The sequence below is a fragment of the Acinonyx jubatus genome, chromosome B4 (genome assembly GCF_027475565.1).
Source record: "Acinonyx jubatus isolate Ajub_Pintada_27869175 chromosome B4, VMU_Ajub_asm_v1.0, whole genome shotgun sequence".
Taxonomy (NCBI): Eukaryota; Metazoa; Chordata; class Mammalia; order Carnivora; family Felidae; genus Acinonyx; species Acinonyx jubatus.
Window position 1 is genome coordinate 61473453 of NC_069387.1, and position 15089 is coordinate 61488541.

Consider the following 15089-nt stretch of genomic DNA (forward strand, 5'->3'; position numbering starts at 1 on the left):
GCAACGACAGTGTTGGCGAGGATGTGGAGAAAGAGGATCTCTTTTGCATTGTTGGTGGGAATGCAAGCTGGTGCAGCCACTCTGGAAAACAGTATGGAGGTTCCTCAAAAAATTAAAAATCTAACTACCCTACAACCCAACAATTGCACTACTAGGTATTTATCCAAGGGATACAGGTGTGCTGTTTCAAAGGGGCACATTCACCCTAATGTTTATAACAGCAATATCAACAATAGCCAAAGTATGGAAAGAGCCCAAATGTCCATCGATGGATGAATGGATAAAGAAGATGTGGTATATATATAATGGAGTATTACTCAGCAAACAAAAAGAATGAAATCTTGCCATTTGCAACAATGTGGATGGAACTAGAGGGTATTATACTAAGCAAAATTTGTCAGTCAGAGAAAGACATATATCATATGACTTCACTCATATGAGGACTTTAAGACACAGAACAGATGAACGTAAGAAAAGGGAGACAAAAATAATATAAAAAAAGGGAGGGGACAAAACATAAGAGACTCTTAAATATGGAGAACAAACAGAGAGTTAGTGGAGAGGTTGTGGGAGGGGGGATGGGCTAAATGGGTAAGGGGCATTAAGGAATCTACTCCTGAAATCACTGTTGTGCTATATACTAACTAACTTGGATGTAAATTAAAAAAATAAAACAAAAACAAAACAAAAAAGAAGCCTGATAACACTGACTTAAAACTAACTTCTTTACTTTTTAAAAATTTTTATTAAGTTTCTCAGGATCCACATATGAGTGAAAACATATGATATCTGTCTTTCTCTGCCTGACTTATTTCACTTAGCCTAATACCCTCCAGTTCCATCCATGTTGCTACAAATGTCCAGATTTCATTCTTTCTCATTGCCAAGTAGTATTCCATTGTATATATAAACCATATCTTCTTTATCCATTCGTCAGAAGACCATGGGGGAGGGGAAAGGGAAAAAAAAGTTACAGACAGGGAGGGAGACAAACCATAAGAGACACCTAAATACTGAGAACAAACTGAGGGTTGATAGGGGGTGGGGGAGAGGGGAAAGTGGGCGATGGGCATTGAGGAGGGCACCTGTTGGGATGAGCACTGGGTGTTGTATGGGAACCAATTTGACACTAAACTATATTTAACATTAAATAAATAAATAAATAAGTAAGTAAGTAAATAAATAAAATTTTTTAAAAGAAATTTCCCACCATTTCCATTATTCTTATAGCAAAACTCCACCATTTGTTCACCCTTCCCAGGAAAATATTTCTTTCTGCACAGGAAGAACAATACCTACCACAATCAGTCACCTCCTTCTCCAGTGCCTTTACACTCACTAAGCATGTCTGCAGTTCAGTGACACCAAAATGTACCACAGGGTCTTAGCAAAAGCTATGGTCAGGTCACTATGTTAAAGAGAAATTGACAAACTATGAATATGCTCAGGATGTATGGGACAAAAGTCAGAACAGTATATCATTTGGATATTATGCTCAAATAATAGGCTCATGGAGTAAGGACCTATAAAGTCATTTTTTTTTGTATTTTGTTTTTATTTGGTTTTACTTTTTTAATGGTTATTTATTTTTGAGAGAGAGAGAGAGAGAGAGCAGGGGAGGGACAGAGAAGGACACACAGAATGTGAAGTAGGCTCCAGGCTTTGAGCTGTCAGCACAGAGCCCAACACGGGACTTGAACCCATGAACTGCAAGATCATAACCTGAGCCAAAGTCGGATGTTTAACCACTGAGCCACTCAGGTGCCCCATGTTTGTTTGTTCCTTTTTTAACTTTTATTTATTTTTTGACACAGAGAGAGAGAGAGAGATAGAGAAAGAGAGAAGAGAGAACAAGTGGGGAAGGGGCAGGGAGAGGGAAACAGAATCTGAAAGAGGCTCCAGACTCTGAGCTGTCAGCACAGAGCCCAACATGGGGCTCAAACTCACAAACCATAAGATCATGACCTGACCTGAAGTCAGACACTTAACTGACTGAGCCACCCAGGCGTCCCTAAAGTTGTTTAATGATAAATAATTTTAACAATAATTATACTAGTTGATTTGGTTATTGTTTTCATACAATGCAGCCTGAGAGTTAATTGGTTTCTTGGTCCTCCACCCATCATGTGCCTACCTCCCCCAAATAAGTCATAGTGATCTGGATGAAGTCATCTAAGAACTACAACTAAAGACCAAAGAATTTATACCACTGAGGAAGAGAGAAAATTCCCTGGCAAAATGTGGCCCATTTCATCTTTAAACAAAGCAAAGTGAGGAAAAATGATAAGCACCAACTGAAGAATTTGCAAAGTCTCTTTGTAATAAAATCTTAGTTAATATCTACTTCCACGAGGTGGTCTGTGTTCTTAACATGGATTCATCATTGAAGTTCACACTTGCATTAAGAGATTTTTAAAGTAGGGGAGGAGATTTATTATTATGAACCTACAAACTTCACCTGTAATTGTTGGATAATTTTCTGTGTAGACCTATTAGTTAATGCCACACCTCTTTCATTTGGTCATTTCATTTTTTTTAACATTTTATTTTGAAGTAATCTTTACACCCAACTTGGGGCTTGAACTTACAACACCAAGATCAAGAATCACACGCTCCACTGACTGAGCCAGCCAGGCACCCTTGGGCATAAAATTTTTGAAAGCAGCAGCTGAATGAGATTGAAAATGGCTCATTTTGGTGCAACCACTCTTGAAAACAGCATGGAGTTTCCTCAAAAAATTAAAAATAGAACTACCCTACGACCCAGCAATAGCACTACTAGACATTTATCCAAAGGATACAGGAATAGTGATTCAAAAGGGGCACGTGTACCCCAATGTTTATAGCAGCATTTTCAACAATAGTCAAATTATGGAAAGAGCCTAAATGTCTATCAACTGATGAATGGATAAAGAAGATGTAGTTTATACATACAATGGACTACTTGGCAATGAGAAAGAATGAAATCTGGCCATTTGCAGCAACGTGGATGGAATTGGAGGGTATTATGCTAAGTGAAATAAGTCAGAGAAAGTCAGATATCATACGTTTTCACATATGTGGAACTCGAGAAACTTAACAGAAGACCATGGGGGAAGGGAAGGGGAAAAAATAGTTACAAACAGAGAGTGAGGGAGGCAAACCACAAGAGACTCTTAAATACAGAGAACAAACTGAGGGTGGATGGGGGGAGGGGAAAATTGGTCGTGGGCACTGAGGAGGGCCCACTTGTTGGGATGAGCACTCGTACGCTGTATGTAAGCAATGAACCATGGGAATCTACCCCCAAAACCAAGAGCACACTGTATACACTGTATGTGAGCCAACTTGACAATAAATTACATTTTAAAAAGAAAGAAAGAGAAAGAAAGAAAGAAAGAAAGAAAGAAAGAAAGAAAGAAAGAAAGAAAGAAAGAAAAGGGCTCATCTGAGATCAGTCAACAGAAAAAGTATATAAAATTGAGGGTTGGGGGACACAAGAGAACTAAGTTATTCATCAGTAATGCAGACTTTCAACAGATTTTTTTTGTCACTTGCAAATCTCACTTTCCTGCTAAGTTTCTCTCAAAGCTGATATGAGGCTATTAATGATTATCTGAAACACACTTGCCCTACTCACTGGATCATATGTGTGGATAAAGGTTCAAAATTCCACCTCAGGAGTTTAACCTGCACAGCATTTCTTACTTTGGGGAAAAAGAATACAATGCAAGGTCTACAGAAATAAAGCATTAAAACGACACTTAAAAGATCAGTTACCCATTCCATCAGTGAAGGTCAAAATATTTATATGCCTCCCTAAGTCCCCTGAATTTAATTACCTCACAAATCCACTTTGGTGCTAAACTGTTCTATAGTCCTAAACTTGTCTTAGTTTCTTGATTTGCATGCCTATGTGCAAAGTATTTACAAGAAAAACTTTTTAAAGACCCACTGAACTGAAATATCTAACCACTGTCTTGCCCACAAAGGTAGAAAATGAGCTCATTTTAAGTAAAAACACCATGGCCACCATCCCACCATGTTCCATGAGGGCAGGGCTTTGTTTATTTGGCAGTGGCCAAATTCCTAACACCAAAAATGGTGCCTCAGCAAATACTGTTGAGTGAATGAATGACCCATGACAGATCCAGCTGAGAAAAGAGGAAACGAACAAGAATCTATTGAGCTAAGAACTGTCTTCAACACCTATTGTGATCGCTGTCATTTAAATATTAAATCAATCAAGTATACATACGAAGAATAACTATATATTGTTATATATAGATGTCAATAGGAGTTATGAGGATAAGATTTCATGTAGAATTCACTGACCTTTCCAACGCGAAACGGAAAGTGTGTCCATGTGTGAATGAATTTAACATAATGAAGATGAGAAAAGGAATGTTTAATACAAAACATTCCTCATTTCACATGGAGTAATTCAGTAAAACATAGTATCAACTGAAATTTTATCTGATTCCAGAGTGTGCACCCCATGTCTGAGGTTTTTTTATTTCACTTTCTGCCCATAAATCAATCACCAAATCACACAGAAAAACCAGCAACTAAATAAATTTAGGGTTTTTTCCTGGGTTGGGATTTTTCCCTGCACTTAGCAACTTCTGAAATCATTTTTTCTTTTAATGTTTATTTATTTTCGAGAGAGAGAAAGAGAGAGACAGAGCACGAGCAGGGTAGGGGCAGAGAGAAGGGGAGACGCAGAATCCGAAAGCAGGCTCCAGGCTCCCAGCTGTCAGCACAGGGCCCAACACAGGGCTCGAACTCATGAACCATGAGATCATGAGTTGAGCCAAAGTCGGCTGCTTATCCCACTGAGCCGCCCAGGTGCGCCATCTTCCGAATATATTTTAAGTGATAGTGTCAGCCCAATTTTTTGCCAGCCTAATGTTATACATGCAGTACAAATGTACACTAGCAAATAAGCTCGAGGTCCAATTAAAAAAAAAAAAAAAGTCCCACACAACACACAAACTCCTCATCCCCTGCCTGCATACTACAGGTTCACCATTTTCATGATGCATGCTGGTGTTTAGAAACCCACACAAAAATGAAAATATTTTAATATTAACTACTAATAATGATGCAGCTGGCTGCCATGGGCCGAACGGCCACCCATGTGCCAGGCACCTATTTACATGCTTATTACCTGTATGATTGCTCTTAGTCCTGACAACCAATTTGAGAGTAAAGTGTTATTCAATGGAGTACTACGTGGCAATGAGAAAGAATGAAATATGGCCCTTTGTAGCAACGTGGATGGAACTGGAGAGTGTGAGGCTAAGTGAAATAAGCCGTACAGAGAAAGACAGATACCATATGGTTTCACTCTTATGTGGATCCTGAGAAACTTGGCAGAAGTCCATGGGGGAGGGGAAGAAAAAAAAAAAAGAGGTTGGAGAGGGAGAGAGCCAAAGCATAGGAGACTCTTGAAACAAACTGAGGGTTGATGGGGGGTGGGAGGGTGAGTGATGGGTATTGAGGAGGGCACCTGTTGGGATGAGCACTGGGTGTTGTATGGAAACCAATTTGACAATAAACTTCATATATTGAAAAAAAAGAGAGAGTAAAGTGTTATTACTGCTGCTTTCGCCATTTGGAGATGAGGAAACTGAGGCTCACGGAGATAATAACTTGTCCAGGATCAAGTAAACAAAGGAGCCATGATTTACAAGCTCTCTGTAGAGATCTTTAGAACTAGGACAGAGCTGCCTTTTTGAACTTTTATTTGCTTTACCTGACTACCTTCTGACAGAAGTTCAAGTGTAGATTTCAAAAACAATTTTAATACTAATCAAACGCATACTCAAAAATATAATCTTTTTCCTTTACAAAGAGGGAAAATACATGACACTTTTCAAGGGAGGGAAAATGATCCTTCTTGCCCACAAACATGGTAACTCAGCAAGCCTCTGACCCAGTTCCGGCTGTACTGTATACTGCTCTTCAGACACCGTTGTTTCTAAAATAAATACCCTGGTGCTCAGATTAAAAACAAAACAAAACAAAATAAAATGTAACCTACGAAAGCAGGTCATCTGATTCAATGCATTAGCACCAAACCCTATATGAAAGCAAGTTAAAAGGTTCCTCATCTGTGGACCAAGGATGATCGCGAGAATTTTTCTACCTCCTGAGAGTTCAACAGAGAGGCAAGCTCCACATAAAATGATACAGGCATCTCCTCCCCAAAACTGAATCCTCGCCAGGGACTCTGGACTTGAGAGCATGGCCAACGAGCAAAGCACAGGTTTAGGGGTCAAATAACTTGAGTTCCAATCCCGACCTTACACTTACTATGTAAATGTGGACAAGGTTTTTTAACCTCTAAGATCTCTGATTTCCTCCTGGCAGCAGGAACTGTCATAGCCACCCTAAATGGATATTGTGATGGTCACACGGGTAACACGGGGGAAGTGCTCGCCCACTTCCTGGCACAGAGTAGATGGATAACAGAAAGCAAATTTTCTTCCTTTTCCCAAAGGACCTTCTTCACTGGTGTGCTAGAGCTAACTCACACTGGCTTATGGAAGATGTCTAGTAAATTTTTAGGAATTCTGCAGGCCAGTTAGTAAATATGACCACTACTGAAAATTAAATTAAACTTAAGTTTTACAATTGTATTAAAGACAAAGGTGGTAAACACTCAAAACTCATCGCTTCCTAGTTTACCTCATTTTACTATTATCTATGCTCTTGAGGTTATGCCTGTTGTCTGCTACAGAGTGGAAATACTACATAATGGTGGGTTCTGGTACATTTCCCCCAACTCCACAGTCAGTGATATCACATTTGTAGCCTGAAATGAGCCATGGTAGCGGTATTTACGTGGAAACAGGCAAACACTACAAGTCAGGATTTCCTGTTTTGGGAGGGCCAGGTATTAAACATTCACCAGCATCCCCCTGGTATTCATATTTCATCACATCCCTCTCTGCTGCTGTCTTTCATCTCTCCACTATGCAACTTGTCTACATACACACACATGTCCAGTGAATTTAAAATAAGAATGAAAACGAACACCTAACAGCCTCCAGATAACATCCTTTTCCACCATTCCTTCACTGCCAAATTCACTGGAAATGTTCTTTCTGTGATTCATTCCAACACTTTCTTACCATCAACTCATTTATTTATTCATCTCACAAACATCTGAGTAACTACGATTAACCAGACACTATGAAAGTAACTGGGGACACAAATGTGAGCAAAGCCCAACATGGTCCCTCCTTCACGAGAGTCACATTGTCAAACCCACCTTGAAAAGTCTCCAATGTTCTATTAAGTCCTCCTTTTTTCTCCTCCATGGCCTTTCCTTAGAAAATGTACAATTTCCCCAAATGTTATCTTCTTTTCCTCCATGGTCCTCTATTAAAAAGTCAAGATTTCCTTAGTGTTTTGACTACTTATCTGCCTTCTTTCATCTTTAGGAATTTCACACATTTCCGTGATTTCATCCTCCCTCCAACTCCCAGGAAACCTATTTCTCCCCTAGCCTTCCTCTCTCAGTAACTGGCACCACCATCCACTCAACTGTTTGAGCCAGAAACCCTAAAATCCACATTTCCTGCCTTTCCCTTACCCCCTTCATCCCAAGCATTAGCAAGTCCTGGGATCTATATCCAAGAGATGTCCCAAATCCAACACGGTACTTCATCCCAGCCTGTCACCCTTGGGCAGGACCTTTCTTTTTCACTTAATCTGTATAAAAGCCTCCGAACCCTCCTCCCTGCTTTACTCTTGCCCCCTCACATCATGCACTACGACGAAGTCAGGGAATATTTTTTTAAAAAAGAAATGTAATCATTTCTCTCCACACTTAAACAAACAAAAAACCTTTATTCCACCCAGAATAAAACCCAAACTTGATTTCGTGGACAACAGGGCCCTTCATGATCTGGGCCTGCCCCCTTCCTGACCTCTCCCCCTTCCTGACCTTGCCCCCTTTCAATTCCCACTTGCTCATTCCAAGGCTGGAGCCCTCTGTCCAGATCTTGGCAGGTCTTTGCAGGACTAGCTCCTCCTATCATTCACAAGGATTCAGGAGGCCTTCCCGGACCAACCGACACAACTTTGGCCAGGCCAGGCCAGCCCACCCCTCTCCATCACTCTCTATCACTCTGTCCATTCCTTGGTGGTTATCTAGTATCTGTCTTCCTGTACTGGAAAATCAGCTACACGGGAGCAAAAACCTTGTCCTCCTTATTCACCAAGACATCTCTGGTGCCCGAAACAGTGCCTGGCACATGAGAGATGCTCAACAGATATTTGTTGATGAATGAAGCAAGATCCAAAACAAAAAACAAACAAACAAAAAAAAAAACAAAAGCAAAAACAAAAAAAACCAGGCAAAGGCAGAAATAATTGGAAACTAAGACCCTGAAACAAGAGTTTTCTGGGACCACACAGAGGAATAAGAACAGCAATCTGAAATGGTAACGTGCTAATAGAATGAATCTAATTTCCATCTTTATTAAATTCTAACTTGCCCATGGCTTGAGCTATTTTAGAGGCAACCTAATTTAGTGAGTACCCGTTCTGGCAAATCTATGTTAATTTTCGTGGCTAGGTCAAAATATTCTTAAAGGGAAAGAAAATTCCGTGACTTAGAAAAGATTTCCTGCATCCTCAAAAACATTCCTGAGAAGCAGAGTCCCCTGGGCTTCCTCCCATACCTGTGCTGTAATAAATTCCTATCACATACAACAAGCAGGTGGAGGGAGCATGGAGGCAGAGTGCTCTCCTCCCCCGGGAAACTGAGGGTGCCTGCTCTCCACTGCAAGTCTCCTCCACCGAGGACACGGTAAAGTGTTTGTTCTTCTTAACTGAGGCCTCAAAGATCCACATCTCACCCCGTGCTTCCAAATCAAAGCAGACAGCAGGGCTTCTACTTGCTTCTTCTTAACTACTCCTTTCTTATCTAAATCTAATATAAAGAAAAGGGAAGAAGGGAAAGAAGGAGGGACGGAGGGAGGGAAAGAAGAATGGAGCTAGGGAAACAAGGAGAGAGAGAAGGGAAATCAGGAAAAAAAAAACATTCAACGTTTGATTTCTCCCGCCAAGCCATGCTGCACCAGGCGGTGCTGGATGGCGAACATGGGCGTGGGGAGCCCAGCTCAGTACCTCATCATGGACCACATAGCTCCAGGAGACACTGGGAATCCACTGCTCTTGGGTTCTGGTGGCGATGGTGAGTGGCAGCCACCCCAAGCTCCTCGGTGAGGAAATCGATGCTGCTTCCCGTTCTCCCGGTGAGGCTGCGGGGGCAGTGACGGGGGCGGGGGACTCGCAGGCTGCTGCGGGCTGCGCTGATGGATGACCCCATTGCTCCTAATTGTGCATGTGGAACGGAGCAGAAACAAAGTCAGACAGAATGACAAGGTTTGCAACGAGAAACAGCAGTCCCCTGGCCCTCTCCACGGTCTTGTTCCCTGGAAGCAGCCATGCTCAAGTCTTTCACCTCTTTTGTTTCTGGTACATATCGCAATGCTTTAAAAATAACAAGAGAACATATTTCTTTTTATTTTAGAACTTATACTGACTTACTACTACAGAAGACTAGGACTCAGTCCCTCTTACATGGTCACCAACACACACACACACCCTCTCCTTCACGCTTCATCCTCCAAATATAGATTTCTTTCAAAATACTTGGTTGAAGTGATATTCGGGATTTACATAATTTTGATCTTGTAAAATACTGCTCATAGTTGATCCATCCAATGTACCGATTACATTTTCTTTCATGAATCCTCTGAGACAGAGTTCATAATCACTGAATGAACAGAAACTAAAACGTCTGATACCACTGAATGATGTCCAGCATTTGGAAAAAAGCAAAGGGGATTCTTAGACACTGCTACAATCACTTCAGGAGCAGTGTCTGAGCACGGGACACAGTGAACATGCATCTACCTGTGGTCCCAGTAAGTCCACTCCTATGGTTATGCCCGAGAGAAACTCACATGTATTTGCACACAAAAAAATCCATTGCAGCATATTTTACAATAGTACAAGCTGTGAAAATTACCTGAATTCCAAATCCAGAAAGAGTTAAATAAATTGTGATAATTAAATACTGTACAACAGTTAAAATGAATGTACTATAGCTACACATATGGACAATGATGTACCTCAAAAATCTCAAAGAGAAAAGCAAGTGATACTACTTATATAAAGTTTAAAAATATATTAAAAGATACTCTTTGGTATTCACTGGTATATACATACTAAGTAAGGGCATAAAGATAATCATAGAAATGAAAAGTGACAAGTTCAGGATTATGGTTACTTTTAGAGAAAGAGGTTAGGGACAGGAGTCAGGAAATGTTATTCTCTGCATGTTGGAAATTATATCAAATTTTTTAGAAAAGAAAGAAAAGTAAAAAGAAATTTAACTTTCAGGAGCTGCTCTTTCACTGAAAATGTTTCTTCCTAAAAGTGATGTCAAATCTAAGAAATCCCACTCCATTTCTATGGTCTAATACTAAAATTTAGGAATAAATTGCTCTTCATGTAGGAGAGTCTCCCAACATTTGTTTCTGTTACTGTTTTTTTCCTGCTCCTGGATCATATGACAAAAGACCTCAAGAACAACTTAGTACCAAGAGGTTTACTCTAAATGAACAGATAAGGGGCACCTGGGTGGCTCAGTCAGTTAAGCGTCTGGCTTCGGCTCAGGCCATGATCTCACATGATCTCACATCAGGCTCTGTGCTGACAGCTCAGAGCCTGGAGCCTGCTTCAGATTCCGTGTCTCCCTCTCTCTCTGCCCCTCTCCCACTCATGCTCTGTCTCTGTCTTTCAAAAATGAATGAACATTAAAAAAAAATTTTTTTTTGTTAAATGAACAGATAAAGTGGAAGGAGAGCCCTAAGAATCTGTACAAAACTGTGTGTGTATACATGATTCTGGGGAAAGGGGACACAATTCTGTGAATTTAAAAAAAATTTTTTTTTTAACTTTTTTTGTTTTTGAGACAGGGGGAGACAGAGCGTGAGTGGGGGGAGGGGCAGAGAGAGAGGGAGACACAGAATCCGAAGCAGGCTCCAGGCTCTGAGCTGTCAGCACAGAGCCCGATGCGGAGCTCGAACCCACAAACCTGACCTGAGCTGAAGTCGGACACTTAACCGACTGCGCCACCCGGGCGCCCCAATTCTGTAAATTTTCAAAAGCGTCATGATCCCCAGTACACTCAGAACCTCTGAGCTGACCTCATGGTACAAATGTCAGCCTAGGCCATGAGCAGCAGGTGTCCTGGGAGGTCTCTAGGTCCCTTCTCTGTGTTCCTTCCATGCAGGCAGGGGTGCTCAGGGACAGACCCGCGGCTCTGAAGTCACACAGGCAGGGCTCTCTCAATCCTGGGGTTGGGTGACTCTGGAGGGGTTACCTTCTGTGATTCTGTTTTCTCCTCCGTAAAATGAGGCCAACAGCGATTGTGGGCATTAAGTGACTTCAAGCCTGTAAATGGTGTGGCACAGTGCCCGACACATGAACAGAACTCAAGAGATATTAACCATTTTTGGCCAGGTCTCCCTGGTACATGCTCTCCATTCCTTCCTACCACTTTTCACAACTGTAATCAGTTACTCATGGAATTACTCATACAATGTCTGTCTTCCCTGATATTGCATATGCCCTTGGGGGGAAGAAATCTTCTGTCTCCTTCTTGGTCAGGCACAAAATGAGTATGTATTGAATGGATAGAGAAAAGATGCAGGAAAGAACGAATGTCTCCACTTATGCAGAGCTGCTGGTTATGAGAGCCAAAAGTTTCTAAAAAACAAAGCAGAGGCTAGAAGCTTTTCACCTTCTGAGCTATATATTAGCAATATGATTTCTCCCATAGAACTTCTAACAGTTTAGCATAATGAAGGCCAGAAACAATTATTAAAGAAATAAAAGAGACAATTATCCCTTTTGAAAAAAGCCTGGCTCAACAGTGACCAGATGAAAAAGAATGCTGTATACAGGCAACGGTGGCCTGGAAAGTCCCGAGCCCAGAGGAGACACGACTTCGGTGATGAAGTTAAAATTGCTCTGGACTGGACCACAGGAGAGAGCCTGCAGCCAGCTTTCTGCTATCAGTGAGCAAAGCAGAAAGGGGTTAGGAGGCGGAGACAAAAATGATGCAAGAAGGAAGTGGGAAGCAAGATGAGCTGATAGGTTGTTTGTAAAAAGTAAGGCAGGCACTGCCATTACTCCCATTGGTTGAGAGGTTGCAGAGGAAAGGCATTCTCATGGAAGCCAAGGGGAGGTCCTCTGGCTCACAGCTTTCTTGGCAGGAGCTTAGGTCAAAATGATAACTGAGCTCCTTCCTTTTACACGCCTCTGAGATTTACAGAGAGCCAATAGAGCACTAAAGTCTATTTAACTTATCTCCAAGCACGCCCAGGCAGGAAGGTGATCAGAATTTAATGACTCATCTCAGCTTGTTGCCACTCAATAACACTGCTCTTATCTTTATGTCAAGGAGTATAAAGAGGTAGGGAATGGGATAAAAAGGCAAGATTTTTTTTTTAAGCTAAAATTCTTCATCAGATAAAGCAGAAGAATAAATCAACCACGTTTTTAAGAGTTCAAAAGTAAGGGCCTCATAATTACTGAAAAATGGGGTCTGCATGTCAAACTGTAAGTAATTATGGATTTGATAGAGAAAGAAAAATATAGTATGTGCTTCAACTTTTAATGTGCCACAGCATTCTTACCATCTATAATCTACAGGATATAATGAATGTGCTTAAATTCTTTTTTTTTTAATGTGCTTAAATTCTTTAAGTGAAAATGGGCTACTAATTAAACTTGACCTTTAATTTGAATATAACACGTGAGTATTCCTGTATGGTTTAGACTGGCCTTTTGCAGAATTCCAAAACGAGACTCCCAAAACTCTTAGGTAAAGCATCATCCTTAGAACAAGTAAGCAGGTTCCAACTTAGCAGTGCTTTTTGATAGACAACACGCATTTGAATGCAGGGATTCAAGGCAAGCTATTAAAAAAAACCTGTCACCATTTGCAACCACTTCTCTTTGTGAATCAAGAGGTCTCCATAGTATGCAACCGAAACAATCTAGCGATAGAAATCTGTAATCAGCATGGATACTTGCCAATTCCAAATTTGGGGCTCCCAAAATCTTTACGGTCCTCACTGACTTTTATAAAGTGTGAAGAGTTTGAACATATCTGATGCATTTATTTTAACAAAACAAGACTTACTAATTTATGGGCCAAGAGGTTACATTTAACACAAGAGTGTACTTTTATTTATTTATTTTTGAATGAAAGTTTGAAAGCTATTGATCTAAGTAATTCTCTGTGCACGCTCTGCTTGATGGCAAAACTTAAAAATGACTTACGATTTCTCTTGCTTGTGGGATAGGGAAAAGAGATCATAAACCAGGCACACTCCAAACACTGTGATGCCGGTCTCCTTCACCAGCATCGCACAGGTCCCCAGCAACAAACTGAGCAGCAAGAAGAAGGGAGACACCGTGGGAGGGAAACATTCCCCAACATGACGCTGGTCCACACTCCTGGAAAACAAGATTGAGACTCTTTTAATCTAAGAAGAAATATGGGTCACTGACAAACACCAACTTTTTAAAAAATATGATTTAACTCAATTTCATTGTATTCTAAGTAAGTAAGTGAACAAAGATTTCTTCGTGAATATTCATCACAGAGTTATTTAATATTGCAAAGATGAAAAAAGTAAATGCCCAACAACACTGAACTTTGGTATTTAAATTAAAATACACATAAATTATGATAAAAGATGGCATATAACAAATGGATATTGAAAAAAACACTTAAAAATTTTTTTAACGTTTATTTATTTTTGAGAGAGACAGACACCAAGTGTGAGCAGGGGAGGGGCAGAGAGAGAGGGAGACACAGAATCTGAAGCAGGCTCCAGGCTCTGAGCCGTCAGCACAGAGCCCGATTCGGGGCTCAAACACATGAACCGCGAGATCATGACCTGAGATGAAGTTGGACGCCCAACTGAAGGAGTCACCCAGGTGTCCACCCAACCAAAAACACTTAACATGATACCATAAAGATACAGTTAGTGACATGGAAGGATATTTGGTCAATGTATTTTAAATGAATAATACGAGTTACTAAGCCATACATGAACTCTGGAGCCAGGTTCCTTGGGTTCAAATCACAGCTTTGCAGTTAACTAACAGGGTATTATGGGCAGGTTAGTATGCCTCTCGGGGCCCCGGTTTCCTCATATATGAAATGGATCACAGTGTTGCAGGCAGGATTACATAAATGACTTATTACATGTGGAGTGGCTATCACATCATTATTATTATTCTAGTGAAAGTGTTTTATATACTTCTATACACAAATCAGTCAGTAGATATACAGAATCCTCATTTTTCTGTGATGAAAATACAGATGTTTTGGCCTTTTTCTTTTCTTCTGGTTAATTTGTATTTTTAAATTTATTTTCCAAGGAGATGTATTAGATAAAGTGTCTTTTTTCCTCAGTATAATTTCCAGCAGGGATTTTCAAAAGTCTCCTAGACCTATAAATCCTTTTTTCACCTTGTATCATAGAATCAGCCCACACCAAAACTCATTACTATTCCTTCAGTAGGTGCCACACCCATTTGCCCCTAATCCTCTGAAGCAAGGCCAATATTTCTGTAGCTGCGACACCTGACTCTCACTGGTATGTCTTGGAACAATCACCTAAAATTATATGCCAAATCTGTGGCAGATACACATTTTCCTCTTAAGCTGGCCTAGAGCTTACATTGCTAAAATTGAGAATGGCACGCACAACAGAAACTGTAACACCACGGCTCATTATCACACAGATACGGATACGCTGCTGGCCTCATCATGTTCCCGAATATATCAACGACACAGCAAAAGCTGCCCAGAATAAGTTTAAACCCAACAGCAACTGTGAATCTTGTTCTAATACCGGAGCAAACAGGAAGCAACTACTTGGTGAGTTTGGATTTATATTTCTAAGATTTTCACAACAGCACTTCATATGATTAGCTTTGTGACTCTGTAGGAAGTCACAGAGCCAGGAATAGAGTCCTAATACCACACAGGTATCCCCCGC

General features: G+C 40.7%; 1 protein-coding gene across 4 annotated transcripts in view; it reads right to left on the minus strand.

Annotated features, from left to right (window-relative positions):
• The window catches only part of TMTC1 (transmembrane O-mannosyltransferase targeting cadherins 1), a 275746-nt gene that overhangs the window by 228485 nt on the left and 32172 nt on the right, over window positions 1–15089 (minus strand). For 3 of the 4 annotated variants that reach the window (XM_053226103.1, XM_015074929.3, XM_053226104.1), the window contains exons 4-5: window positions 13357–13533; window positions 9124–9330 (exon numbers count right to left, since the gene is read on the minus strand). In XM_053226103.1, coding sequence (XP_053082078.1) covers window positions 9124–9330; window positions 13357–13533 — 384 coding nt within the window. The remainder of the gene's footprint in view (window positions 1–9123; window positions 9331–13356; window positions 13534–15089) is intronic. The other variant, XM_053226105.1, reaches the window with a different exon arrangement.